Source organism: Indicator indicator, unplaced genomic scaffold (genome assembly GCF_027791375.1).
Source record: "Indicator indicator isolate 239-I01 unplaced genomic scaffold, UM_Iind_1.1 iindUn_scaffold_107, whole genome shotgun sequence".
Lineage (NCBI taxonomy): Eukaryota > Metazoa > Chordata > Aves > Piciformes > Indicatoridae > Indicator > Indicator indicator.
This window is the reverse complement of record NW_026539220.1, coordinates 14647-41400: the sequence shown is the minus strand read 5'-3', so window position 1 is coordinate 41400 and position 26754 is coordinate 14647. Positions and strand designations below refer to the sequence as shown.

At 50.8% G+C, this 26754-nt stretch overlaps 1 protein-coding gene across 1 annotated transcript in view; it reads right to left on the bottom strand.

Annotated features, from left to right (window-relative positions):
• The window catches only part of LOC128980317 (rho guanine nucleotide exchange factor 10-like protein), a gene marked incomplete at its 5' end in the record, with an annotated part of 48764 nt that extends 22246 nt beyond the window's left edge, over window positions 1-26518 (bottom strand). Inside the window, 15 exons of the mRNA XM_054398780.1 lie at window positions 1482-1661; window positions 8945-9022; window positions 9684-9790; window positions 10256-10270; window positions 10755-10847; window positions 11230-11338; window positions 12956-13072; window positions 14392-14567; window positions 15779-15862; window positions 15990-16075; window positions 16651-16678; window positions 16818-16986; window positions 17246-17350; window positions 26109-26267; window positions 26381-26518. Coding sequence (XP_054254755.1) covers window positions 1482-1661; window positions 8945-9022; window positions 9684-9790; window positions 10256-10270; window positions 10755-10847; window positions 11230-11338; window positions 12956-13072; window positions 14392-14567; window positions 15779-15862; window positions 15990-16075; window positions 16651-16678; window positions 16818-16986; window positions 17246-17350; window positions 26109-26267; window positions 26381-26518 — 1644 coding nt within the window. The remainder of the gene's footprint in view (window positions 1-1481; window positions 1662-8944; window positions 9023-9683; window positions 9791-10255; window positions 10271-10754; window positions 10848-11229; window positions 11339-12955; window positions 13073-14391; window positions 14568-15778; window positions 15863-15989; window positions 16076-16650; window positions 16679-16817; window positions 16987-17245; window positions 17351-26108; window positions 26268-26380) is intronic.
• Window positions 26519-26754: the final 236 nt, after the last annotated feature.

Below are 26754 nucleotides of genomic sequence, written 5' to 3'. Positions count from 1 at the left end.
CCTCTTCTCCAGGCTGAACACCCCCAGCTCCCTCAGCCTCTCCTCTCAGGGCTGTGCTCCAGACCCCTCCCCAGCCTTGTTGCCCTTCTCTGGACACCTTCCAGCACCTCAACATCTCTCTTGAATTGAGGAGCCCAGAACTGGACACAGCACTCAAGGGGTGTCCTGAGCAGTGCTGAGCACAGGGCAGAATAACCTCCCTTGTCCTGCTGGCCACACCATTCCTGATCCAGGCCAGGATGCCATTGGCTCTCCTGGCCCCCTGGGCACACTGCTGGTTCATGTTCAGCTACTCTCACCCAGCACCCCCAGGTCCCTCTCTGCCTGGCTGCTCTCAGCCACTCTGTCCCCAGCCTGTAGCACTGCTTGGGGTTGTTGTGGTCAAAGTGTAGAGCCCTGCACTCAGCCTTGTTCAGTCTCATCCCATTGGCCTCTGCCCACCCAGCCAGCCTGGCCAGGTTCCTCTGCAGGGCCCTCCTGCCCTCCAACAGATCCACAGCTGCTCCTAACTTGGTGTCACCTGCAAACTTACTGATGCTGGACTCAATCCAGCTCATCAATAAAGATATTGATCAGGATGGGGCCCAGCACTGCTCCCTGGGGGACACCACTGGTGACTGGCAACCAACTGGATGTGGCACCATTCACCACCACTCTCTGGGCCCTATTCATTGCATTCCATGGTAGGTTGCAGTTTTGCTTGGAACTTCAGCTTCCATTTGCTTCCACCTGAGCTGCTCTGGCTCTAGCCTGGAGAAGAGGAGGCTCAGGGGTGACCTCATTGCTGTCTACAACTACCTGAAGGGAGGTTGTAGCCAGGTGGGGGTTGGGCTCTTCTCCCAGGCAGCCAGCACCAGAACAAGAGGACACAGTCTCAAGCTGTACCAGGGGAGGTTTAGGCTGGAGGTGAGGAGAAAGTTCTTCACAGAGACAGTGGTTGGCCATTGGAATGTGCTGCCCGGGAGGTGGTGGAGTCACCATCCCTGGAGGTGTTCAAGAGGGGATTGGACGTGGCACTTGGTGCCATGGCTTAGTAGTCATGAGGTCTTGGGGGACAGGTTGGACTTGATGATCCTTGAGGTCTTTTCCAACCCTTATTGACTAATTCTGTGATTTCACCTTGGGGGCAGAATTTTCAACCCACCACAAAGCCTCACCTTGAATATAAGCCCCAGGGAAGGAGCCTCAATTAAGGGGGGATTGGACGTGGCACTTGGTGCCATGGCTTAGTAGCCATGAGGTCTTGGGTGACAGGTTGGACCTGATGATCCTTGAGGTCTTTCCCAACCCTTATTGATTCATTGATTTCACATTGAGGGTAGAATTTTCAACCCACCAAGAAGCCTCACCTTGAATCTAACCCCCAGGGAAGGAGCCTCAACCCACCTCAACCATCCCTTCCCCTCCAGCCCAAGCCCACATGGATTGACAGCTTGGGGTCAGACCACGACCTCTGGCCTTGACCCTTTCGCCTTCCTCACCGAGGCCACGAAGAGGTCTCCGATCTTCTCGGTGGAGTCCCACTCGGCCACGCGGGAGGCCAGGGCGATCTGGAACATGGAGTGGCACTGCAGGATCTCCTTCAGCCGGAAGAACACCACCTGGCACTTCCGGGCACTCAGCACCTTCGGCTCCATCTCCATCAAGGGGTTCCTGTAATCCTGCGGGAGATGCCATCAGCCTCCTCCCCTCCTCCCCAGTCCCTGCTTCATCCCTACGCCCCCTCCACCCTGTGCAGGTTTTACACATCCCTACCCGCTCACCCTGTGCAGGTTTTACACATCCCTACCCCGCCTCCACCCTGTGCAGGTTTTACACATCCCTACACCGGCTACACCTGTGCAGGTTTTACACTCCCTACCCCCCTACACCCTGTGCAGGTTTTACACATCCCTACGCCCCCCCTCCACCCTGTGCAGGTTTTACACATCCCTACAGCCCCCCTCCACCCTGTGCAGCTTTTACACATCCCTACCCCCCCCTACACCCTGTGCAGCTTTTACACATCCCTACGCCCCCCCTCCACCCTGTGCAGCTTTTACACATCCCTACACCCCCTCCACCCTGTGCAGGTTTTACACATCCCTACGCCCCCCCCTCCACCCTGTGCAGGTTTTACACATCCCTACGCCCCCCTACACCCTGTGCAGGTTTTACACATCCCTACGCCCCCTCCACCCTGTGCAGGTTTTACACATCCCTACGCCTCCCTACACCCTGTGCAGGTTTACACCTCCCTACCCCTGTGCAGGTTTACACCTCCCTACACCCTGTGCAGGTTTAACACATCCCTACCCCCCCTACACCCTGTGCAGGTTTTACACATCCCTACGCCTCCCTACACCCTGTGCAGGTTTTACACATCCCTACGCCCCCTACACCCTGTGCAGGTTTTACACCTCCCTACACCCTGTGCAGGTTTACACCTCACCCTGTGCAGGTTTACACTCCCTACCCGTGCAGGTTTTACACCTCCCTACACCCTGTGCAGGTTTTACACATCCCTACGCCCCCCTACACCCTGTGCAGGTTTAACACATCCCTACGCCCCCCCTACACCCTGTGCAGGTTTTACACATCCCTACGCCCCCCCTACACCCTGTGCAGGTTTTACACATCCCTACGCCCCCCCTACACCCTGTGCAGGTTTTACACATCCCTACGCCCCCCTACACCCTGTGCAGGTTTTACACATCCCTACGCCCCCCTACACCCTGTGCAGGTTTTACACATCCCTACGCCCCCCCTACACCCTGTGCAGGTTTTACACATCCCTACGCCCCCCTCCACCCTGTGCAGGTTTTACACATCCCTACGCCCCCCTACACCCTGTGCAGGTTTTACACATCCCTACGCCCCCCTACACCCTGTGCAGGTTTTACACATCCCTACGCCCCCCTCACCCTGTGCAGGTTTTACACATCCTACGCCCCCTACACCCTGTGCAGGTTTTACACATCCCTACGCCTCCCCTACACCCTGTGCAGGTTTTACACATCCCTACGCCCCCCTACACCCTGTGCAGGTTTTACACATCCCTACGCCTCCCCTACACCCTGTGCAGGTTTTACACATCCTACCCCTCACCCTGTGCAGTTTTACACATCCCTACGCCTCCCCTACACCCTGTGCAGGTTTTACACATCCCTACGCCTCCCCTACACCCTGTGCAGGTTTTACACATCCCTACACCCCCCTCACCTGTGCAGTTTTACACATCCCTACACCCCCCTCCACCCTGTGCAGGTTTTACACATCCCTACGCCTCCCCTACACCCTGTGCAGGTTTTACACATCCCTACGCCCCCCTACACCCTGTGCAGGTTTTACACATCCCTACGCCTCCCCTACACCCTGTGCAGGTTTTACACATCCCTACGCCCCCCTACACCCTGTGCAGGTTTTACACATCCCTACGCCTCCCCTCACCCTGTGCAGGTTTTACACATCCCTACGCCCCCCTCACCTGTGCAGTTTTACACATCCCTACCCCCCTCACCCTGTGCAGGTTTTACACATCCCTACAGCCCCCCTACACCCTGTGCAGGTTTTACACATCCCTACGCCCCCCTACACCCTGTGCAGGTTTTACACATCCCTACGCCCCCCTACACCCTGTGCAGGTTTTACACATCCCTACGCCCCCTACACCCTGTGCAGGTTTTACACATCCCTACACCCCCCTACACCCTGTGCAGGTTTTACACATCCCTACCCCCCTACACCCTGTGCAGGTTTTACACATCCCTACGCCCCCTACACCCTGTGCAGGTTTTACACATCCCTACACCCCCCTACACCCTGTGCAGGTTTTACACATCCCTACGCCCCCCTCCACCCTGTGCAGGTTTTACACATCCCTACGCCCCCCTACACCCTGTGCAGGTTTTACACATCCCTACGCCTCCCCTACACCCTGTGCAGGTTTTACACATCCCTACACCCCCCTACACCTGTGCAGGTTTTACACATCCCTACGCCTCCCCTACACCCTGTGCAGGTTTTACACATCCCTACGCCCCCCTACACCCTGTGCAGGTTTTACACATCCCTACACCCCCTACACCTGTGCAGGTTTTACACATCCCTACACCCCCCTACACCCTGTGCAGGTTTTACACATCCCTACGCCTCCCTACACCCTGTGCAGGTTTTACACATCCCTACACCCCCCTACACCCTGTGCAGGTTTTACACATCCCTACACCTCCCCTACACCCTGTGCAGGTTTTACACATCCCTACGCCTCCCCTACACCCTGTGCAGGTTTTACACATCCCTACACCCCCCTACACCTGTGCAGGTTTTACACATCCCTACGCCTCCCTACACCCTGTGCAGGTTTTACACATCCCTACGCCCCCCTACACCCTGTGCAGGTTTTACACATCCCTACGCCTCCCCTACACCCTGTGCAGGTTTTACACATCCCTACACCCCCTACACCCTGTGCAGGTTTTACACATCCCTACGCCCCCCTACACCCTGTGCAGGTTTTACACATCCCTACGCCTCCCCTACACCCTGTGCAGGTTTTACACATCCCTACACCCCCCTACACCCTGTGCAGGTTTTACACATCCCTACGCCCCCTACACCCTGTGCAGGTTTTACACATCCCTACGCCCCCTACACCCTGTGCAGGTTTTACACATCCCTACACCCCCCTACACCTGTGCAGGTTTTACACATCCCTACGCCTCCCTACACCCTGTGCAGGTTTTACACATCCCTACGCCTCCCCTACACCCTGTGCAGGTTTTACACATCCTACACCTCCCTACACCTGTGCAGGTTTTACACATCCCTACGCCTCCCCTACACCCTGTGCAGGTTTTACACATCCCTACGCCTCCCCTACACCCTGTGCAGGTTTTACACATCCTACACTCCCCTCACCTGTGAGGTTTTACACATCCCTACACCTCCCTACACCCTGTGCAGGTTTTACACATCCCTACGCCTCCCCTACACCCTGTGCAGGTTTTACACATCCCTACGCCCCCCTACACCCTGTGCAGGTTTTACACATCCCTACGCCTCCCCTACCACCCTGTGCAGGTTTTACACATCCCTACGCCTCCCCTACACCCTGTGCAGGTTTTACACATCCTACACCCCCTACACCTGTGCAGGTTTTACACATCCCTACGCCCCCTACACCTGTGCAGGTTTTACACATCCCTACGCCCCCTACACCCTGTGCAGGTTTTACACATCCCTACGCCCCCTCACCTGTGCAGGTTTACACATCCTACCCTCCACCCTGTGCAGGTTTTACACATCCCTACGCCTCCCCTACACCCTGTGCAGGTTTTACACATCCCTACGCCCCCCTCCACCCTGTGCAGGTTTTACACATCCCTACGCCCCCCTCCACCCTGTGCAGGTTTTACACATCCCTACGCCTCCCCTACACCCTGTGCAGGTTTTACACATCCCTACGCCTCCCCTCCACCCTGTGCAGGTTTTACACATCCCTACGCCCCCCTACACCTGTGCAGGTTTTACACATCCCTACGCCTCCCCTACACCCTGTGCAGGTTTTACACATCCCTACGCCTCCCCTCCACCCTGTGCAGGTTTTACACATCCCTACGCCCCCCTCCACCCTGTGCAGGTTTTACACATCCCTACACCTCCCCTCCACCCTGTGCAGGTTTTACACATCCCTACACCTCCCCTCCACCCTGTGCAGGTTTTACACATCCCTACACCTCCCCTCCACCCTGTGCAGGTTTTACACATCCCTACACCTCCCTCCACCCTGTGCAGGTTTTACACATCCCTACACCTCCCCTCCACCCTGTGCAGGTTTTACACATCCCTACACCTCCCCTCCACCCTGTGCAGGTTTTACACATCCCTACACCTCCCCTCCACCCTGTGCAGGTTTTACACATCCCTACACCTCCCCTCCACCCTGTGCAGGTTTTACACATCCCTACACCTCCCCTCCACCTGTGCAGGTTTTACACATCCCTACACCTCCCTCACCCTGTGCAGGTTTTACACATCCCTACACCTCCCTCACCCTGTGAGGTTTTACACATCCCTACACCTCCCTCACCCTGTGCAGGTTTTACACATCCCTACACCTCCCCTCCACCCTGTGTAGGTTTTACACATCCCTACACCTCCCCTCACCCTGTGCAGGTTTTACACATCCCTACACCTCCCCTCCACCCTGTGTAGGTTTTACACATCCCTACACCTCCCCTCCACCCTGTGTAGGTTTTACACATCCCTACACCTCCCCTCCACCCTGTGTAGGTTTTACACATCCCTACACCTCCCCTCCACCCTGTGCAGGTTTTACACATCCCTACACCTCCCCTCCACCCTGTGTAGGTTTTACACATCCCTACACCTCCCCTCCACCCTGTGTAGGTTTTACACATCCCTACACCTCCCCTCCACCCTGTGTAGGTTTTACACATCCCTACACCTCCCCTCCACCCTGTGTAGGTTTTACACATCCCTACACCTCCCCTCCACCCTGTGTAGGTTTTACACATCCCTACACCTCCCCTCCACCCTGTGCAGGTTTTACACATCCCTACACCTCCCCTCCACCCTGTGTAGGTTTTACACATCCCTACACCTCCCCTCCACCCTGTGTAGGTTTTACACATCCCTACACCTCCCCTCCACCCTGTGTAGGTTTTACACATCCCTACACCTCCCCTCCACCCTGTGTAGGTTTTACACATCCCTACACCTCCCCTCCACCCTGTGTAGGTTTTACACATCCCTACACCTCCCCTCCACCCTGTGTAGGTTTTACACATCCCTACACCTCCCCTCCACCCTGTGTAGGTTTTACACATCCCTACACCTCCCTCCACCCTGTGTAGGTTTTACACATCCCTACACCTCCCCTCCACCCTGTGTAGGTTTTACACATCCCTACACCTCCCTCCACCCTGTGTAGGTTTTACACATCCCTACACCTCCCTCCACCCTGTGTAGGTTTTACACATCCCTACACCTCCCTCCACCCTGTGTAGGTTTTACACATCCCTACACCTCCCTCCACCCTGTGTAGGTTTTACACATCCCTACACCTCCCTCCACCCTGTGTAGGTTTTACACATCCCTACACCTCCCCTCCACCCTGTGTAGGTTTTACACATCCCTACACCTCCCCTCCACCCTGTGTAGGTTTTACACATCCCTACACCTCCCCTCCACCCTGTGTAGGTTTTACACATCCCTACACCTCCCTCCACCCTGTGTAGGTTTTACACATCCCTACACCCCCCTCCACCCTGTGTAGGTTTTACACATCCCTACACCCCCCTCACCCTGTGCAGGTTTTACACATCCCTACACCTCCCCTACACCCTGTGCAGGTTTTACACATCCCTACACCCTGTGCAGGTTTTACACATCCCTACACCCTGTGCAGGTTTTACACATCCCTACACCTCCCCTACACCCTTTGTAGCTTTTACACATCCCTACACCTCCCCTACACCCTGTGTAGGTTTTACACATCCCTACACCTCCCCTACAGCCTGTGTAGGTTTTACACATCCCTACACCTCCCTACAGCCTGTGTAGGTTTTACACATCCCTACACACCCCCTACACCCTGTGTAGGTTTTACACATCCCTACACCCCCCCTACACCCTGTGTAGGTTTTACACATCCCTACACCTCCCTACACCCTGTGTAGGTTTTACACATCCCTACACCTCCCTACACCCTGTGTAGGTTTTACACATCCCTACACCCCCCCTACACCCTGTGTAGGTTTTACACATCCCTACACACCACCTACACCCTGTGCAGGTTTTACACATCCCTACACCTCCCCTACACCCTGTGAAGGTTTTACACATCCCTACACCTCCCTAGACCCTGTGAAGGTTTTACACATCCCAACACCTCCCTACACCCTGTGTAGCTTTTACACATTCCTACACCTCCCTAGACCCTGTGAAGGTTTTACACATCCCTACACCTCCCTACACCCTGTGTAGCTTTTACACATCCCTACACCCCCCTGTGATAGTTTTAAAGGTGGTTTTTAGCACCAAAAATAATGAATTGCAGTAGTGTGAGGGCTGAAATCCCCCTCCCACACCAACAATAAGCAGGCTAGCTCAGTCTGGAAGCAAATGAAAGCAAATCTACAATCTATGATGAAATGCAATGAATATAGAATCCTAGAATCAGTCAGGGTTGGAAGGGACCTCAAGGCTCAGCCAGTTCCAACCCCCCTGCCATGGGCAGGGACACCTCACACTGGATCAGGCTGGCCAGAGCCTCATCCAGCCTGGCTGCAAACACCTCCAGGGATGGAGCCTCAACCACCTCCCTGCACAACCCATTCCAGGCTCTCACCACTCTCATGGGGAAGAACTTCTTCCTCACATCCAGCCTGAATCTCCCCACTTCCAGCTTTATTCCATTCCCCTTAATCCTATCACTATGTGATATCCTAAAAAGTCCCTCCCCAGCTTTCTTGTAGCCAAACAGACACCATTCACAAATATGCACAACCAACAGAAAAGCACAACCAAGCCCCCTTTGCTTCCCCCCTGAAACCAGGAGGCATCCCCCCAGACCCCCCTGGCAGAAGGCAGAGAGTCAAGAAGCAGAGAGGCTGTTAGGCTTAGCTTGTCAAGGTCAGTGTGTTATCTTCAGCCAGAAAAGAAGCAGCAGACAGACAGAAGCCCAGCAAGCAAGCTGAGAACCAGGCTGCCCAAACTCCCCAACCTTGTTTTGAGTAGAGATTCTTAAACATTTCTCCCTCTCCAATGGAAGCGTTTAGAATCATCATTATTTTGCTTTTCTTACACCCAAGAGTGACTTATTTACATTCCTTCGCCTTCTCTGCTCAATCTTTGTGAAGAAAAATTAAAAAGGCAGTCTTTAAAACCATCACATCCCCTCCCAAACACCCCCCCCAAATAAAAGGGGGGTTCCCCCCACCTGCAGGATGCGTTTCAAGGAGTCCACATAGCTCCGCTCGCTCTGCACGATGGAGCCCAGGATGTGGCGCCGGACCACCTGCAGTGGCAAAGGTACAGTCAGGGTCAGAGCATCATGGAACCATTGAATTTGTTGCCAGGGCTCCAGCACCCTCACTGTAAAGAAGCTCCCTCCTCAACCCAACCCACAGAACCATTGAATTGTTAGGGTTGGAAGGGAGCTCAAGGCTCAGCCAGTCCCAACCCCCCTGCCATGGGCAGGGACACCTCACACCACAGCAGGTTGCTCACAGCCACATCCAGCCTGGCTGCAAAAACCTCCAGGGATGAGGCTTCCACCACCTCCCTGGGCAACCTGTGCCAGTCTCTCACCACCCTCAAGGTGAAAAACCTCCTAACATCCAATCTGAATCTACCCATTTCTATTTTTTTCCCATTCCCCCCAGTCCTATTACTCCCTGATACCCTAAAAAGTCCCTCCCCAGCTTTCTTGTAGCCCCCCCTTAAGATACTGGAAGGCCACAAGAAGGTCACTGTGGTGTGTGTGTGTCCCCAAGATAACACAATCTGGGAGGGGGGGTTGCAACATGGGCTCAGTACCCTGCAGAAGTGCTGACACAGCAGCATTGCTTTCTGCTGACTCGCCCTTTCCCCGGTTGCTCAACCACAAAAGGGGAAGCTGTGCCCAACCCACCCAAAACCCCACCCCCAAGCCCCCCAACAACCCACCCCACGCCAACCTGCTGTGGGCTCAGCCCTTCAGGCATGGGGCCCAGCTCTGGTGGGGGATGCTTCATGTCAGAGACTGTGACCTCCAGGAAACCTGTGTCCTCCTCCTCCGAGTCCCCTGTAGGGGGGAAGAAAAGCCACAACCAAATGCCAAAAAACCCCAATGTTAGAGTTTTTTGAGGGGGTCTAAAGAAGCCCTCATGGCTCCATCAGCAGCTTGGCTGGGGATGGGTTTAGGTTTGGAGCTGTGAGCAGTGATGGATCCCAGTGTCCTCCCAGCATTGTGTGTCCCTCCCCAGGCTCCAGCCACTGTCACCGGACACCAGCATGAGTCAGGCTGCCAGCAGTGACCCCGCAGGCTCCCTGCAGGGAGGAGATAAAAAGCCTCCCTGAACACAAAACCCACCTTGGCTGGGGGTGGGGTAAAAATCCCTTTCCTCCTTGCTCCAAGAGTGGGTAAGAGCAGGGGAAAATGGAGGGGGGGGGAGGGGGAGAGAGAAAAAAAGGAGCCAAAAGCAGCAGGAAGAAGAAAATGGAGAAGGCAAGAGGCAAGCATCGGTTGGGCAGCCTGGTGACCCCTTACCCGAGGCTGAAGCAGCTGAGGAGGAGGAGTAGGAGCGAGCCAAGATGGCATCCTGATGGCTGGACAGCCTCTTCTTCCACATGGCCTCAAGGCCCTGCTACGGCCACCCCAGCCCCATCCCCACCACCTATTAATAGCTGCCCAGGGGGAGGGCTGGCTGAGGCTGCAGGGGAGGGCTGCTGGCGGCTGGGTGACCTTTTTCCTTCCCTAATTTTGGGCAGGGAGGATTCGTCACCCTTGGCTGCCAGCTCCAAGACCTCCTCCTCATCTTCATGCCCAGGGGATGGGATGCTCCTGCAGCAGCCTGGCTGATGGGATTCCCTCCCACACCTCAGGGACAAATCTCCACCACCCCCCCAAACAAACAAACAAAAAAAAAAAAAAAAACACCTCAGGGAAGTTAAGCCACGCTGGGTACATGCAGCAAGGCTGGAACACACACATTGGATCCCCCAGGAAGCCTTGGCCCAAGGTCCAAGGCCACCTATTGGGATCCTACCTCCCCTGTGATGCTCCAGGGAGACCCTCGAGCTCCGGCGGCCAGGAGGTTGCTTTTCCACCTCCGCCGCCCTCCTCCTCCGCTCCCCATCCCCTACACAACAGCAGGAGGGTTAAGAAAAACACCTCCCCCCCACAAAAAAAAAAGAAAAAAAAATCAGTATTTTAGGGTAGATCCTGCTCTGTGTCCAAGTGGGGGGCACCCATGGGTGCTGGGCATGGCGGGGGTCCACTGGTCCCAAATGGCCATGGGTGGTTGGAGCAAGGAGCGAGCCGAACCGACCAAGCTTGCGCATGGATGCAAAGAGTGGAAGAAATAAATCGAGCAAAAGCTTAAACCACAGAACATAAATCAGCAAAGGAAAAGCTGAAAGCCATGAGGATTCACATGGAATTATTTGGTTTTTCCCTTAATACCCTCAAAAAAGGCCTTTTTTTGGCTCTCAGAAGCAAAGGGAGAGGATTTCCTCACTGACCTGGTGCCTCTTTCCGGTGCAGGAAGGTCACTTTCCTCATCACAGCGATCCTGGTCTTCTCCAAACCATCCTTGGTGCCACTTTTGGCTGCTTTCATCAGTTGGGTCATCTGGACAAGGGGATGAGAGGGACCAGGAGGCTCAAGGCAGCACTAGGACCCCATTTTGGGTCTGGATACAGCAATCTCGTTCGCCCCAGGAGGGCATCCCCCTCTGAGCATCATCCACCAATTCAGATCCAGATGCAGAGCACCATCCCCTTGGGGACACCTCTTCCAAGCATCATCACCCATTTTAAGTCTGAATACACCAGTGCCATCCCCTTGAGGCCATCTCCTCTGAGCACTGTCCCTTCTAAGCATCATTCCCCATTTGGGGATCCAGATAGAGTGGTACCATCCCCACGAGGACATCCCCTCTGAGCATCATTCCCCATTTCAGATCCAGATGCAGAGGCACCATCCCTTTGGGGACACCTCCTCCAAGCATCATCACCCATTTTAGGTCTAGATACAGCAATGCCATCCCTTTGAGGACGTCTCCTCTGAGCATCATCTCCCATTTGGGATCCAGGTAGAGTGGTCCCTTGAGAACATCTCCTCCAAAAAACATTCCCCATTTTGGTTCCAGATGGAGTGGTACCATCCCCCTGGGGACATCTCCTCTAAGCACTGTCCCTCTTTCTGGCTCCAGATACAGTAGTAGCCATACCCTAGGGGACATCTCCTCTGATCACTGTTCCCTCCAAGCACTGTTCCCCATTTTGGGTTCAGAGAGAGTTCTTCTACCCCTTGGGGACATCTTCAAACACCATTCCCCATTTTAGTTCTGGATACATCAGCTCTTGAGGACATCTTCCCTGAGCATAGTCCCCTCCAATCATCACTCCCCATCTGGAGTCCAGCTAGAGTGGTACCACCCTGTGGGAGACCCTCTGAGCATCATTCCTCCTTTTGGCTCCAGATGCAGAGGTATCACCCCCTTGGAGATATCTCCTGCAGGAACCATCCCCTTCTTTCCTGCACAGCCCAATGGGGAGGAAGAGGAGGCATACGGCTGAGGAAGAAGGATGCTCCAGCATCTCTCCTGGCTCCACAGGGACACAGCCACAGGCAAGCAGGCACAGGCAAAGCAGCAGCATGCAGCAGCAGAAGCAAGGAGGAAGGAAGGGAGGCACAAGCACATCCATCCATCCCCTCCTCACAGCTGGGGGTTTGTGTGTGAGGGAGCAAAGGGGGCTGTGGTGGCCTTTCACACCTCACATCACAGCATTTTTATAGCCCAAGCTGACACTGGGGTCCACCTTCCCAAGCCCAAACTGGCCAGGAATAGGCCAACCTGGAGGGTTTGAGGCTGGGAAAGGCTTTGTGCTGTTTCTATACCTCCCAAGAATCTCCCTCCCCACCTGATTTCCACACCCTGTATCAGGGGCAAAAAAACCTTCTCAGGTCCATCTATCCCCCGTGGGCAACCTTGGCTTCATCCAAACGCCCCTTAAAAGAAAACAAAACACCCAACAAGCAAAAGGTTTGGGCAAGCAAACGGGAGCTGCAAGACAGATGGACACCAGAGGCAGCTTCGTGGTGCTTAAGTCCACTTTTCGATCTCTTCTGGGGGATAAAAGTGGGATGAAGTCAGCCTGGATGAATTCCAACCCCCCAGCCTCCAACCATCATGGAAAATTTAGGGGGATGAAGGGACAAAGGGATGGAGGAGGGGGACGGTACCTTCCAATCGTACTTCTGCTTCAGCTCCTGCATGTCTCTCCCCCCAACTCTTAAAGCCAGGATGTCCCTCTTAGTCCTGGCGTATCTCTCCTTTAGTCTATTCAGGTCTGGAGAAAGCTGAGCCCAAAGCAAACCAGGCAGGAGGAGGAGAAGGCAGAGGAGGCGAGAGAAGGCAGAGAAGAGATCCGGGTAGGCAGCCAAAAAAACACAAGAGGAGGAGAAATCATCCCAGAGCAGCACGGTACAAAGCAGCATCGTCCCTAAAGTCCACTTCGAGCTCCAGCAGGGAGAAAGGAGCAAGCGGAGGGGAAGGCAACAGCCAAGCTCCAGCAGTGCAGGAATGCAAAAGGAAAGGGGGATAATACCAAAAATATAATTGAAAATAAAAACATAAAAAAAAAGAAATAAAAAAGCCAAAGAAATTTACAAAAAACCACCATAAAAAAGCCAAAGAAATTTACAAAAACAAAAAACCAAAGAAATTACAAAAACAAAAAAGCCAAAGAAATTTACAAAAAAAAAAACCAAAAAAAACAAAAAAAAAAACAAAAAAACAAAAAAAAAAAGCCAAAGAAATTTACAAAAAAAAAAACCAAAAAAAACAAAAAAAAAATACAAAAAAAAACAAAAAAAGCCAAAGAAATTTACAAAAAAAGCCAAAGAAATAAAAGAAATTTTTAAAAAATCCAAAGAAATTACAAAAACAGCCAAAGAAAAAAACGCCAAACAAACAAAAAAACCCACAAAAAAAAACCCAAAGAAATAAAAGAAACCCCAAAGAAATAAAAAAATAAAAACAAAACCCCCAAGAAATAAAAACCCCGAGAAATAAAACACTCCAAGAAATAAAAAAACCACAAATAAATTTTAAAAATTAAATAAAAAAACCCAAATAAATGAAAACCCCAAATAACTTTAAAAACCCAAATAAATTAAAAAAATTAAAATACAAAAACAAAACAAAACACAAATAAAAAAACACAAATAAAAAAACAAAAACAAAAAAAATAACAAAAAACCCAAATAAATAAAAATAAATAAAAAAACCAAATAAATTTAAAAAACCAAATAAATTTAAAAAAATAACAAAAAACAAATAAATATTTTTTAAAAATCAATAAATAAAAAACAAATTAAAAAAAAAACAAATATTTTTAATAAATAAATAAACAAATAAATAAAAACCTAAATAAAAACCAAATAAAAATAGGAAAAGAAGGAAAAAAAAAAAAAAACACATTTTAAATGAAACCCCTAAAATTTCAGGTTGACCCCAGGAACTGCAGCATCTTCTTCATCACCATCTGTGGGAGTTTCATGCAATAAAACCCAGAAGGGGCGGAAAGAAAAGGAATAAAAAGGAGGGGGGGGGAAAAGAAAAAAAAAAGGAAAATGACAATAATAAAAATAATTCAAAACTGGACTGTGAGTGCTACCTTGGGCTGGAAGGATGCTCGGTGCTTGGTGGGCTCAGCCTCAGGCTTGCTCTCCTCGCCAGAGTCCTCGCTGTAGCTCTCGAACTCGCTGGAGCTCCAGCCCAAGTCCTCGGCCAGCCGCGGCCCCTCGCCGCGCTGCACCTCCTCATAGATCAGGCTGTGCTCGGTCCCCAGGCCTGGAAAAGCAAAGCAGCTCCTTCAAACCTCCAGGAAGGAGCCCTGAGAGATGCTCCACGTGCTCACAGTTTGAGAAGCGCAGAATCGGTTTGGTTGGGAAAGAGCTTTAAGGTGATCGAGTTCGACGCTGAAGCCAGCGCTGCCAGGGCACCACCATGGCCCTCAGCACCACAGCTCCACAGCTTTGAAACCCCTCCAGGCATGGGGACTGCAGCACTGCCCTGGGCAGCCTGGGCCAGGCCTTGACAACCCTCTTCACAAAGAGTTTGTTCCTCATGTCTAACCTAAACCTCCCATAGGGCAACTGGAGGCTGTTTCCTCTTTGTCCTTTTGCTTCTTCCTTGGGAGAGGAGACCAACCCCCACCTGGCTCCAACCTCCTTTCAGGGAGCTGTAGAGAGCCAGAAGGTCTCCCCTCAGCCTCCTTGCATCCAGGCTCAACACCCCCAGCTCCCTCAGGTGTTCCTCCCCAGCCCTGTTCTCCAGACCCTTCCCCAGCTTCCCTGCCCTTCTCTGGCCCTGCTCCAGCCTCTCAATGTCCTTCTTGGAGTGAGGAGCCCAGAACTGAACCCAGGACTCAAGGTGTGGCCTCAGCAGTGCCCAGTGCAGGGTGACAATCCCTGCCCTGGTTCTGTTGGCCATGCTATTTCTCAACCAGGCCAGGAGGCTGGTGACCTTCTTGGCCACTCCTGGCACTCCCTGGCTCATCTTCAGCTGTTGTCAACCAGCACCCCCAGGTCCTTTTCTGCTGGGCACTTTCCAGCCACTCTATTCCCAGCCACTGTATTCCAGCTGGGGTTGTTGTGACCCAAGTGCAAGACCCAGCCCTTGGCCTTGTTGAACCTCAGCCCATGGAGCCAGCCTGGCCAGGTCCCTCTGCAGAGCCTCCAACTCTCCTTCAGATCAAGATCCCTCCCAACTTGGTGTCACGTGTAAATTGACTGAGGGTGTCTCAATGCCCTCATTCAGACCATTGATGAACAGAACTGGTCCCAGTACTGAGCCCTGGGGAACACAAGAAGGTCTTGCAGCCTCTCTGGGGACACCTCTGCCTTCACCCCTCCCAAACCCCAGTGGTTATCCCAGGATTATCCGTGCCCACATCCCCTTGTAGGATTCACTGCTTCCCAAAGCATGCCTCAGTTTGCCCAGGTGGAAAAGGAACTCATGGCCAGCAAGGAGCCAGGGTGGGGAGAAAGGTTTGTCCCTACCATCCTGGTCAGCATCAAGGGTCTCACAGGGGACATCATCATAGATCACATCATCCTCCACTGGTGGGAACTGGAAGCGTTCATCTTGGGGGGGACAAAAAAAAAAAAACCAAAGCCCCCAAGGACTCAGGTCAGCACCTAAGGGTCAAACCAGGCTGGAGAAAACCCTCCAAGCCATGGCAGGGTTGGTTTATCAGCATTTTTAACCCACCTTGGCTGATGCTTTTCCTCTTCCAGGTCTGGGCATTGATGGGGGGGTCTCCACCAGCCTCTCCATTGCTCATCCCCGCTGGCAACCTGCAAGGAATGGGGTCACGGAGCACCCCAGAGTGTGAATCCCCTGGGATCAGGTGTACCCAAGCCTCTCATCCAACCCCCCCCTCCCCATCACCCCCAACTCCTATTGCAGAGGCTCATAAGCCCAGAATGAAGCTTAAATTCATGTCCCCACCCCACCATCACATGGCCACATCTTCATAGATGGGAGGCTCCTGGGGTTTAGGGGTCCACCAGGAGGTCCACCCCTCCCTTGCACCCAGATTTGCATCTTTCCCCCCAAATTCCACAGCTTGGGAAACCACCAGCCCCCTCTGAACACCAAACAAAGGAGGTTCTCCCTCATCTCCTCATTTGGGAGCTGCAAGAGTTAATCTCAAACCCCTTAATGGTACTCAAAGACCACCCCCCAGGGCTGTGACATGCACCCCAAAATTCCAGAGCCCTCCTGCCTGCAGCCCCTTTTGTGGGGAGACACTGGGGAGACTGAGGCATGCCATCGGGCTGTGACATGTCCAACAGTGGGGGACAAACCCCAAAGCTGTGCTTCAAAGGACTCAAAACTCCCCCAAAATCCACCCCCAAACCCCACGTACCCTTCCTGGCTCTCTGGCACCAATCCATCTATGGAGGAAAAAAAAAAAAAAAAGCAAAGAGAAACAGGGTTGGCACCCAGGCTTGCAGCAGGGCCACCCTGGGCACCCAAAAGTGACACAGCGGGGACATGGGGGACACTGGAGCCCCCCCAACCCATGCTCCTCACCAGTGCCAGAGCTGGCAGCACGTCGCCTGCGAGGAGGTGCCCGGAGGACAGCTTCACCGCCCAGCTCAGCCGTTGAGTCTTCCTCCTCCTCCTCCTCTTCTTCCTCACTGTCCTCAAAGTCAAAGGCTTGACCAAGATCCTCCACCCCGTGGGGCAGGGGGCTGGGGGGCTCTGGGACAAGATGGTCACCTGCAAGGAGGAAGTCTGGCACTTGGTGGCCTCCTCGAAGTGCTGCTGTACCCCAGGGGAGACGGTGGCGGTGGAGGGCGACAGAAGAACCTTCACACCCCCCAAACCCACACAAATACAACAACCCTTTCTGATTCCATGACCCCTGGAAGCTCTGATGGGGGCTTGTAGGGTGCTCCCCACATCCTGCTCAAGGCTGGGTGTGCCCATTCCCCCCCCCCAGATGATCTACCCCCCACCCCCGACGGGCTGACAGTACCTACTGCAGGGTGCGGGGGCAGCTCGGATGATGCCATGGTGCAGGGGGTCCAGATGCTCCACCTGGGCCCTTCTCTGAGGCTTTCCTGTGAGAAAGAAGGAGAAATGGGTTGAGAGGGGAGATCAGCCCCCCTCAGATCCACCCCTGGGAGAGGAGAAAACGTGGTAGGGAGCCCAGGAGTGATAGATCCAGCTCCAGCTGCTGCAAAACCTTGCAAGGAAGCAGAAAAGCTGCTGCCAGGTCCCAATTTGCAGAGCAAGTCCAGCTCCTGCACTGGGATTTTTATCCTGTGCAGGGCAAAGCCAGCTGCTGCACTGGGATTTTATCCTGTGCAGGGCAAAGCCAGCTCCTGCACTGGGATTTTATCCTGTGCAGGGCAAAGCCAGCTCCTGCACTGGGATTTTATCCTGTGCAGGGCAAAGCCAGCTCCTGCACTGGGATTTTATCCTGTGCAGGGCAAAGCCAGCTCCTGCACTGGGATTTTATCCTGTGCAGGGCAAAGCCAGCTCCTGCACTGGGATTTTATCCTGTGCAAGGCAAAGCTAGCCCCAAGCATCCATCCTGAAGGTCTCTGAGGGTTGGGAAGCGCCAAGCGTCCTCCTCGCGATCGATGGCTCATCCGCTCTGGTAACCAGAGATGCCCCAGCAGGGCACCCTGAAAGGTCATCAGGAGGAAGAGGAAGGACAGAGCAAGGGATTCCCATTCCTCAGGGACAATACAGCAGAGAGAAACAGCACCTGAGAGGCTGCAAAGAGCAGAACAGGGCTGAAAGTGACAGGTTTGGGCCTGCTGGAAGCAGAAGCTGGTGCAGGATGGATGCTCTGCTCCAGAGAGCTGGGACCTCCACCTCCAGTCACCATTTCTCCTGGGACAGGGGGTTTAGGGGATGCACAGCCCCAGGATAATCCCTTCACCCAAAAAAAAAAAAAAAAAGACCCCTTTACTCTTTTGGTACCAAAACCCTTTGGGGCTGCAGCCCTGCACAGGTTTCATGGAATCCTCAAGGTTGGAAGAGACCTCCAAGATCAGGGAGTCCAACCATCAACCCAACCCTGCCAGGTCACCACCAAACCATGGCCCTAAGTGCCATGGCCACACGTTCCTTCAACACCTCCAAGGATGGGGACTCCACCACTGCCCTGGGCAGCCTGTTCCAGTGCCTGATCACTCTCAAAGGGAAGGAAATTGTTCCTAATATTCAACCTGAACCTCCCCTGGGGCAACTTGAAGGCAATTCCTCTTGTCCCATAACTTCTTTCTTAGGAGAAGAGACCATTCCTGTGAAAAAGTTTCTTCTCATGTGCACCCTAAACCTCCCTTGGGGCAACTCATCCTATCAATTGCCCCTTGGGAGAAGGGACCAACCCCTACCTGGCTCCAACCTCCTTTCAGGGAGGTGGAGAGAGCCAGGTCTCCCCTCAGCCTCCTTGCATCCAGGCTCAACAACCCTGGGTCCCTCAGCTGCTCCTCACCAGCCCTCTTCTCCAGACCCTTCCCCAGCTTCCTTGACCTTCTCTGGACCTGCTCCAGCCTCTCAATGTCCTTCTTGGAATGAGGAGTCCAAAACTGAACCCAGCACTCATGCTGTGACCTCACCAATGCCCAGTACAGGGCACAATCCCTGCTCTGCTCCTTCTGGCCACACCATTGCTGATCCAGGCCAGGCTGCTGGTGGCTCATCTTCAGCCAGCTGTTGACCAGCACCCCCAGGGCCTTTTCCACCAGGCAGTTTCCAGCCACTCATCCCCCAGCCTGAAGTGTTCATGGGGTTGTTGTGACCCAAGTGCAGGACCTTGCCCTTGTTGAACCTCCTTCCACTGACGTCAGCCCACGGATCCAGCCTGGCCAGGTCCCTCTGTAGAGCCTCCAGCAGATCAAGAGTCCCTCCCAGCTTGGTGTCATCTGGCAGACTGCCTGAGGGTACCTTGATCCCCTCATCCAGATGACTGATAAAGGCATTAACCAAGACTGGCCCCAGCACTGAGCCCTGGGGAACACCACTTGTGACCAGCCTGCAACTGGAGCTGCCTCCATTCTCCACAGCTCCAGCACCACATTTCCATACAGTTCTATGTACACAGGTCCAGAGCACAGCAGGAGGGAGCTGAAGTCTGGGCTCACCTCCCAAAGTTGCCTTTCCCCCCTGGAACACAAGCAACAGACCCTCTGCAACCACACCACAGGCACAAGGTGCTGCAACCCCACTGGGCTGCAAAGCTCTCAGCGACCCCAACTCCATCCCACTGCCAAACCCCCCCCACAAGCCAAACTCCACTCAACCTTTCCCCAGCCCTAAAACCAGAAGAATCAACCTCTTCTTCCTCTCCTTGACCTGTGCTGCTGCAGCAAGTATCCTTTTTCCAGCCACTTTTGCAAGTTACAAAGCCAGCTGACTCCACAACTCATTAATAGGGATTGATTTGGGAGGAGGATCCACAGAGACTTATTTTTCCTCCTCCTTGAACTCTTTTCCTGGCCCTGGAAGCAGAAAGGGGTTGACAGCCAAAGCTGTTCTCATGTATCACCCAATCTGCTTCCCATTAGGGCAGGCAATTCCCTTCTCTCCCCCTTTTTTTTTTTTTTTTTTTTTTTTTTTGCAAGCTCCAAGTTTGTTCCCTTACGGATGTGATGCCAACCACACCATAAATCCACCACAATAAATAGAATCCTGGTAAATCCAACCTGATGCAGAGCTTGGGAGCACAGGGAAATAAAATTAAATCCTATCTTTTTGCAGTGATGGCTCAAAAAAACAAACAAAAAAAAAAAAAACAACTCACAGAAGAAAATCAAAACAAGGTGGGAGGGAGGGAAAATAAAACCAGCAAAGAGATGCTGATGGTTTGATCCAGAAAGCAATTTGCTCTCTGGTTTGTTTTGCTCTTCCAGGAAGCTGATGGGTTCTGGAGTGGGAGAGGGAAGCAGGAGGAGGATGAAGTGCCTGGTCCCTGATTTTATCTCCCAGAGCAGGGCAGGAGAAGGTCACTTCCCATTTTGACAGCTGGCATAAGCTCCTCATCAGCCCAATTTGTCCCAGGGTTGGTCACTTGCCCTGTCAGGAACACACCTGGCACTGAGAATTACAAACCTAACAACCCCAAACTTTACTAAATTCAAAGCAAAACGGTTAATTTTTGTGTTTTGTTTTGTTTTTTTTTTTTCCCCCCAAAGCAAAGCTGCTGGCAGGGGAGTAAGAGCATCCCAGTAGCAAAACACATCCCATGGGATCAAGGGGAAAGGCTCATGGGGACAAGCTGCCCTGAAGGGAAATGTCCCCAAAGCAAACTGGGATGGCAAAAAAAATGGATGTGGGATAATCCAAGAAGGATGTGACAATGCAGGATAATCCAAGGAGGATGTAGCAATGCAGGATAATCCAAGGAGGATGTAGGGATATGAAATTTATTATCCATGAGGAAAAAAATGGATTTAAATCCATACAATTCCCCAAACCTTGCTCAATTAAAATGGTTCTGTATTTTTTTTTCCCCCAAAGCAATGCTGCTGGCAGGGGTAAGAGCATAGCAGGAGCAAAACACATCCCATGGGATCAAGGGGAAAAGGCTGATGGGGACAAGCTGCCCTACAGGAAAATGCCCCCAAAGCAAACTGGGATGGCAAAAAAAAATGGATGTGGGATAATCCAAGTAGGATGTAGCAATGCAGGATAATCCAAGCAGGATGTAGGGATATGATATTTATTATCCATGAGGAAAAAAATGGATTTAAATCCATGGGATTCCCCAAACCTTGCTAAATGAAAAGAAAAAATGCTTATTTTGTATGTTTTTTTTTTCCCCCAAAGCAAAGCTGCTGGCAGAGGTAGGAGCATCCCAGTAGCAAAACACATCCCATGGGATGAAGGGGAAAAAGCTGCCCTACAGGGAAATGCTCCCAAACAAGACTGGGATGGCAGAAAAAGGGATGTGGAATATGCTATTACCCATGGGAACAAAAAAAAAAAAAATTTTGATTTAAATCCAACAGGATTCCCAGCTAGAAGCAGCATCCCAGGGTGAGGGTTCAGCTTCATCTTCCCCTCCTGACCTGGATGGGAAGGGGGGGGAAAAAAAAATAAACTGAGCAGGCTCTAAATAAAGGCAGAAGAGCAGCAGCATCTGCAGGCTCGGACACCCATTTGGGCTTCTTTTGGCTATTTTTAGCTCCCAGGCTGGAGTGACAGGTCCCAGCTGGCAGGGCTGGCTGCCAACCACCCCCTCCACCACCCCCCTCCACTCAGAGACTGCTCCCCACCCCATCCCCTTGGGGTTTAATTGTAAATATAGGGCAAAAGAAAGATAACAATAATAATAAAAAAATCATTCCATTCTACCCCAGCAAGGATTTAGGTTGGGAACCCCTCTGGCTCCTTGCTGCATTTTCCACCCCCCAACCCTTCCAGGTTAAGCCCTCCCTATATAAATAACCCCAAGGTGGTTTACAAGGGATGGAGGAAGAGGAAGGTAGAAACCAGGATTAGCTTTTTGTCTCCCAAGTTCCTCCAACAGTTGGAGAGGAACTTGCCCTGAGGGTGTCTAGAGACAGGGCAAGGGGGAATGGTTTGAAGCTGAGGGAGAGCAGGGTTAGAGTGGAGCTGAGGGAGAAGTTCTTCAGCATGAGGGTGGTGAGACTCTGGCTCAGGCTGCCCAGGGAGGCTGTGGATGTCCCCTCCCTGGGGGTGTTCAGTGCCAGGTTGGATGAAGCCTTGAGCACCCTGGGCTGGAGGGAGGTGTCCCTGCCCATGGCAGGGTGGTTGGAACTGGATGCTCTTGAAGGTCCTTTCCAATCTAAACCATTCTGTGATTCTATGCCTGCTACCAAACCTCCCTCTGGACCTCTCTCCAGGCTAGTGGGGTGGGGTTGGAGGACTGAGGTGACACAGCCCCAGCCTGGGTTATCCCAGGTAGAGAGCCAGAAGGTTTCCCCTCAGCCTCCTTTCCTCCAGGCTCAACACCCCCAGGTCCCTCAGCTGCTCCTCACCAGACCTCTTCTCCAGACCCTTCCCCAGCTTGGTTGCCGTTCTCTGGACCTGATCCAGCTTCTCAATGTCCTTCTTGGAGTGAGAGGCACAAAACTGAACCCAGGACTAAAGGTATGGCACCACTCCAAGCCCCCCCCCCCCTCCATGCTTTGCTGCCCTTGCTTTTGGGGGCAGCCCCCATTCCATCCCAGCTCTTCTTGCCTCTCCCCAGTTCTCGGGACAAGGGTGGTGAGACTATCGAATAGGCTGCCCAGGGAGGTTGTGGATGGATCCTCCCTGGAGGTGTTCAAGGTCAGAGTGGGTGAGGACTTGAGGAACCTGGGCTGGTGCGAAGTGTCCCTGCCCATGGAGGGGAGGTTGGACTAAATGATCTCTGAGGTCCCCTTCCAACCTGAGCCATTCTAGGATTCTAGAATTGATTAGTTCCTCCAGCCAGTGTGCCACAGCCCAACCACAGCTCCAAGGCTGATTTCACCACCTGGATGATCCTCCACCATCACCTTGCCCTCCCTCCCCAAAAGATCACAGAATCATAGAATTATTTGGGATGGAAAAAGTCCTCTAAGACCATCCAGTCCAACAACCAACCCAACACCACCATGTCCCCAAGTGCCATGGCCACACATTTCTTGAATGCCTCCAGGAATGCTGAGTCCTTGCAGGAAGAAATTGTTCTCATGTCCAACTTTTAACCTCCCCTGGAGCAATTTAAAGCCATTTCCCCTTGTCCCATCACTTGTTACCTGGGAGAAGAGACCAACCCCCACCTGGGGCTAAACCGTGGCCCTCAAAACCACACCTGCAAGGCTTCTGAACACCTCCAGGGATGGGGATTCAACCCTAGCTCCTCGGGCAGCCTCTTCCAGTCTTTGAGAGCCCTTTCAATGAAGAATTGTCTTCTAAGGTCTAACCTAAACCTCCCCTGGGACAACTTGAGGCCATTTCCTGTCATCCTATCTCCTGATGCTGGGGAGAAGAGACCAACCTCCATCTGACTCCAGCCTCCTTTCAGGGAGTTGGGAGAGAGCCTGAAGGTCTCCCCTCAGCCTCCTTTCCTCCAGGCTCAACACCCCCAGCTGCCTCAGCTGCTCCTCACCACCAGCCTTCTTCTCCAGACCCTTCCCCAGCTTCCCTGCCCTTCTCTGGCCCTGCTCCAGCCTCTTGATGTCCTTCTTGGAGTGAGGAGCCCAAAACTGAACCCAGGACTCAAGGTGTGGCCTCAGCAGTGACCAAGTCCAGCAGGACAATCCCTGCCCTGCTCCTGCTGGCCACACCACTGCTGATCCAAGCCAGGCTGCTGGTTGCCTTCTTGCCCACCTGGGCACTGCTGGCTCAACCTTGTTTTTTTTTTTTGCCCTTAGTAACATTTCTACCTCCAAATTCAAAATTGCTGTATTGCAAACTCCAAAGTCAAACTTCTCCCACCTTTGGCAAGTGGTTTTTGTTCTAGCTGAACAAACTACCCCAAAAATCAGCTCCTGGGAGGTGAAAGTGATGGATTTGAACTCATTCTTAATTTCTCTCCCTGTTTTGCAACCATTTGTTTGGGAACTCTCTAAATTATTGAGGTCTTCACCCCAAAATGATAGCATTTCACTTTTTCTGCTGCTGTTTCAGGGCAAAAAAATTTGCTCTTTATAATTAAGGACCAGGCTAAAACCCACTTAAAATGGGAGAAAATTACATAATAAAGGTAGGGGGAATAAAGTAGCATGAAAAAGAGATTAAATATATTTAATAAATTATTATTAAAAATAAGTAGATTTGACTGTAATGAAAAATAAATATATTTCATTATTGTTTTAAATAAATAGATTTCATTATTGTTTTAAATAAATAGATTTCATTATTGTTTTAAATAAATAGATTTCATTGTGGTTAAAATGAAACATATTTAATTAGTGTTAAAAGCAAATTAAATACCTTTAATAAATCACTCTGAAAAACAACGACTAAAGTTGGCTTCATAATAAAGGTATTAAAAATTCATTCATTAAGTAGGCCTAATACTAAATGAGTATTAGAAGTAAATAATCAAAAGGGTTTAAGAGTAAAAAACAGTTTGCAAAATAAATTATCAAGTGGGTCTAATGCTCAATTATTATGAAAAAAATAAATAATAAACTGCTTTTAATAATAAACTGGATATAAAAAAAATCATCAAGTGGGTCTAACACTAAACTGTTATTAAAAATTAATAAACTGGGCTTAATAATAAAGTTATGTTGAAAAATAAAGTGGGCTTGAGACTAAATTATTGTCAACAAATAATTAAGAATCTGGGTTTAATAATAGGCTATTACTAAAAACAAACAAAAAAAAGTAATAGAGGTTTTAGTGCTAAACTAGGAACCTAAAATAAATAATCTGGGTTTAATCAAGGGGGTTTAATACTAAATTAGTACCTAAAATGAATTAAAAATTGGGGGTGATAAGCTGTTATTAAAAGTAATAAAGGGGTGTTTGATATTCAAGTCTCAGCACAAATAAATAAGCTGGTCTTAAGAGGCTAATAATAATAAATAATAAGCTATCATTATAAATAATGCTAAATTATTTATATAAAAAATTATCATCAAAAGCAACTAAAAAAGTGGGTTTGATAATGAAGTATTAGCACAAATAAATAAGCTGGTCTTACTATAATAATAATGAAAACAACAACAATAGTAATAATAAACTGGTCTTAAACAATCATTAAAAGCAAATAAGAAAATGGTCTTAATCATTAAAAGCAAATAAGAAAATGGTCTTAATCATTAAAAGCAAATAAGAAAATGGGTTTGATATTTAAGAGCTCTAAAAAAAAAAATTAAGATTAAGCTGGTCCTAAGAGACTATTACTAAAAAAATAAATTTAAAAAGTGGTCTGAATAATACACCACCACCATTAAAAATAACTAAGAAAGTGGGTTTGATATTTAAGTATTCTAACAGATTAATAATAAACTGGCCCTTAGTATTAAGAAATAAATTAACAATTGGTGCTAATAAGCAGCTGTCATTGAAGTGGGTTTGATATTGAAGCACAATAAGAAATTGGTGTTATTAAGGGATTATTACTGAAAAATTAAGTAATGAACTGGCCTTAATAAGAGACTATGAGGAGAAAAATAAATAATTAATGGTCTTGGTAACAAACTACCACTAAAAATAAAGAATAAAGTGGATTTGGTATTAAACCAGTCCTAAAGCTTAGTAAGAAATTGGTCTTAATAGACTATTGCTAAATAAATAACGACCTGATGCTAATAATTGGTCTTCATAATAGATTATTGCTCAAGAAATAACAAACTGATGCTAATAATAAATTGGTCTTAATAGACTATTGCTAAATAAATAACTGATGCTAATAATAAATTGGTCTTAATAGACTATTGCTCAAGAAATAACAAACTGCTGCTAACAACAAATTTGCCTTACCAGCCTACGACTAAGGAAATAATAAACTGACGCTAATAATCAATTACTATTGGAAACAAGTAATTAATGGGAAAGAATTAAGGAGGGGGAGAACATCGCAGCCCCTTCAAGCCTCTTGGCAGCGTGCAAGGCAGCCCCGCACCCCGAGGCGACCAAATAAATCACTTACAGAAGGAGGGCAATTCGCATTTCTTTGCTGTCAATTTCTCCTGGAGGAACTTGTTTGGATTTTCCCCTCCTTCTCCCTCCCCTCCCAAAATTCTCCGTTTCCAGCAGGTGGAAAAACAAAAAAAAAAAAAAAAAAAACCAGCGAAAGGTTTGCAACCACCTCTTGAGTTTGTCAAGAAAGCAGGGGTGAAGCAGCAAAGGAATGAGGGTGGGCAACGATTTCTGGCTCTGCCCTCCTCAAACTTGCCCTTTTTTTTTTTTTTTTTAAACCGAACTATTCCGAATTAATTCTCTTTTCTTGATGTTTTTAATAGCTGGGCGCAGGCAGCTAACAAAAGCCGCAAAGCGCTGTGCAGGCAGCGGGGAGGCGAAGGGTGACCTCCTCCTCCTCCTCCTCCGCCCCCGCCTTTGCTCCAGCATACCATAAACCTACCAAAAAAAAACCCCACAAAAACCCAAAAACCCTCTTCCACTGTTTTTCTCCAGCTGGATTTATAGGGATTCAGGGAATTTCGGGGAAGGGAAGGCAGGATCTGGCTGACCTGGGCAGGCCGCGTCTCCTCCGGCTTTGTGTCCGCATCGGCCGAGCAAGGCCCCCGGGCGGGGGTGGCGATGATCGGGAACGAACCCAACTCCCCACAGCCCAATTGGAACGAATTCCCACTGACCACAACGGGGTGCTGCCCAGGGTTGGGAAGGAGGAAGGGGGCACCCAACTGGCCTCTACCCACCCATCCCACAGCCGCTCAGCCCAGGGCTGGCGGCCGAGCGGGAGCCGCGGTCCAGCGGCTGCAGAGAGGGATGCTGGGATTTGGGGCAGCATCTCCCTCCCCGCTCCTGCTCCTCCTTCTCCTCCTCCTTCTCTTCTTCCCACGCAGCTTTGATTTACACCCCTGGCCTTCCCAATCCTAATAAA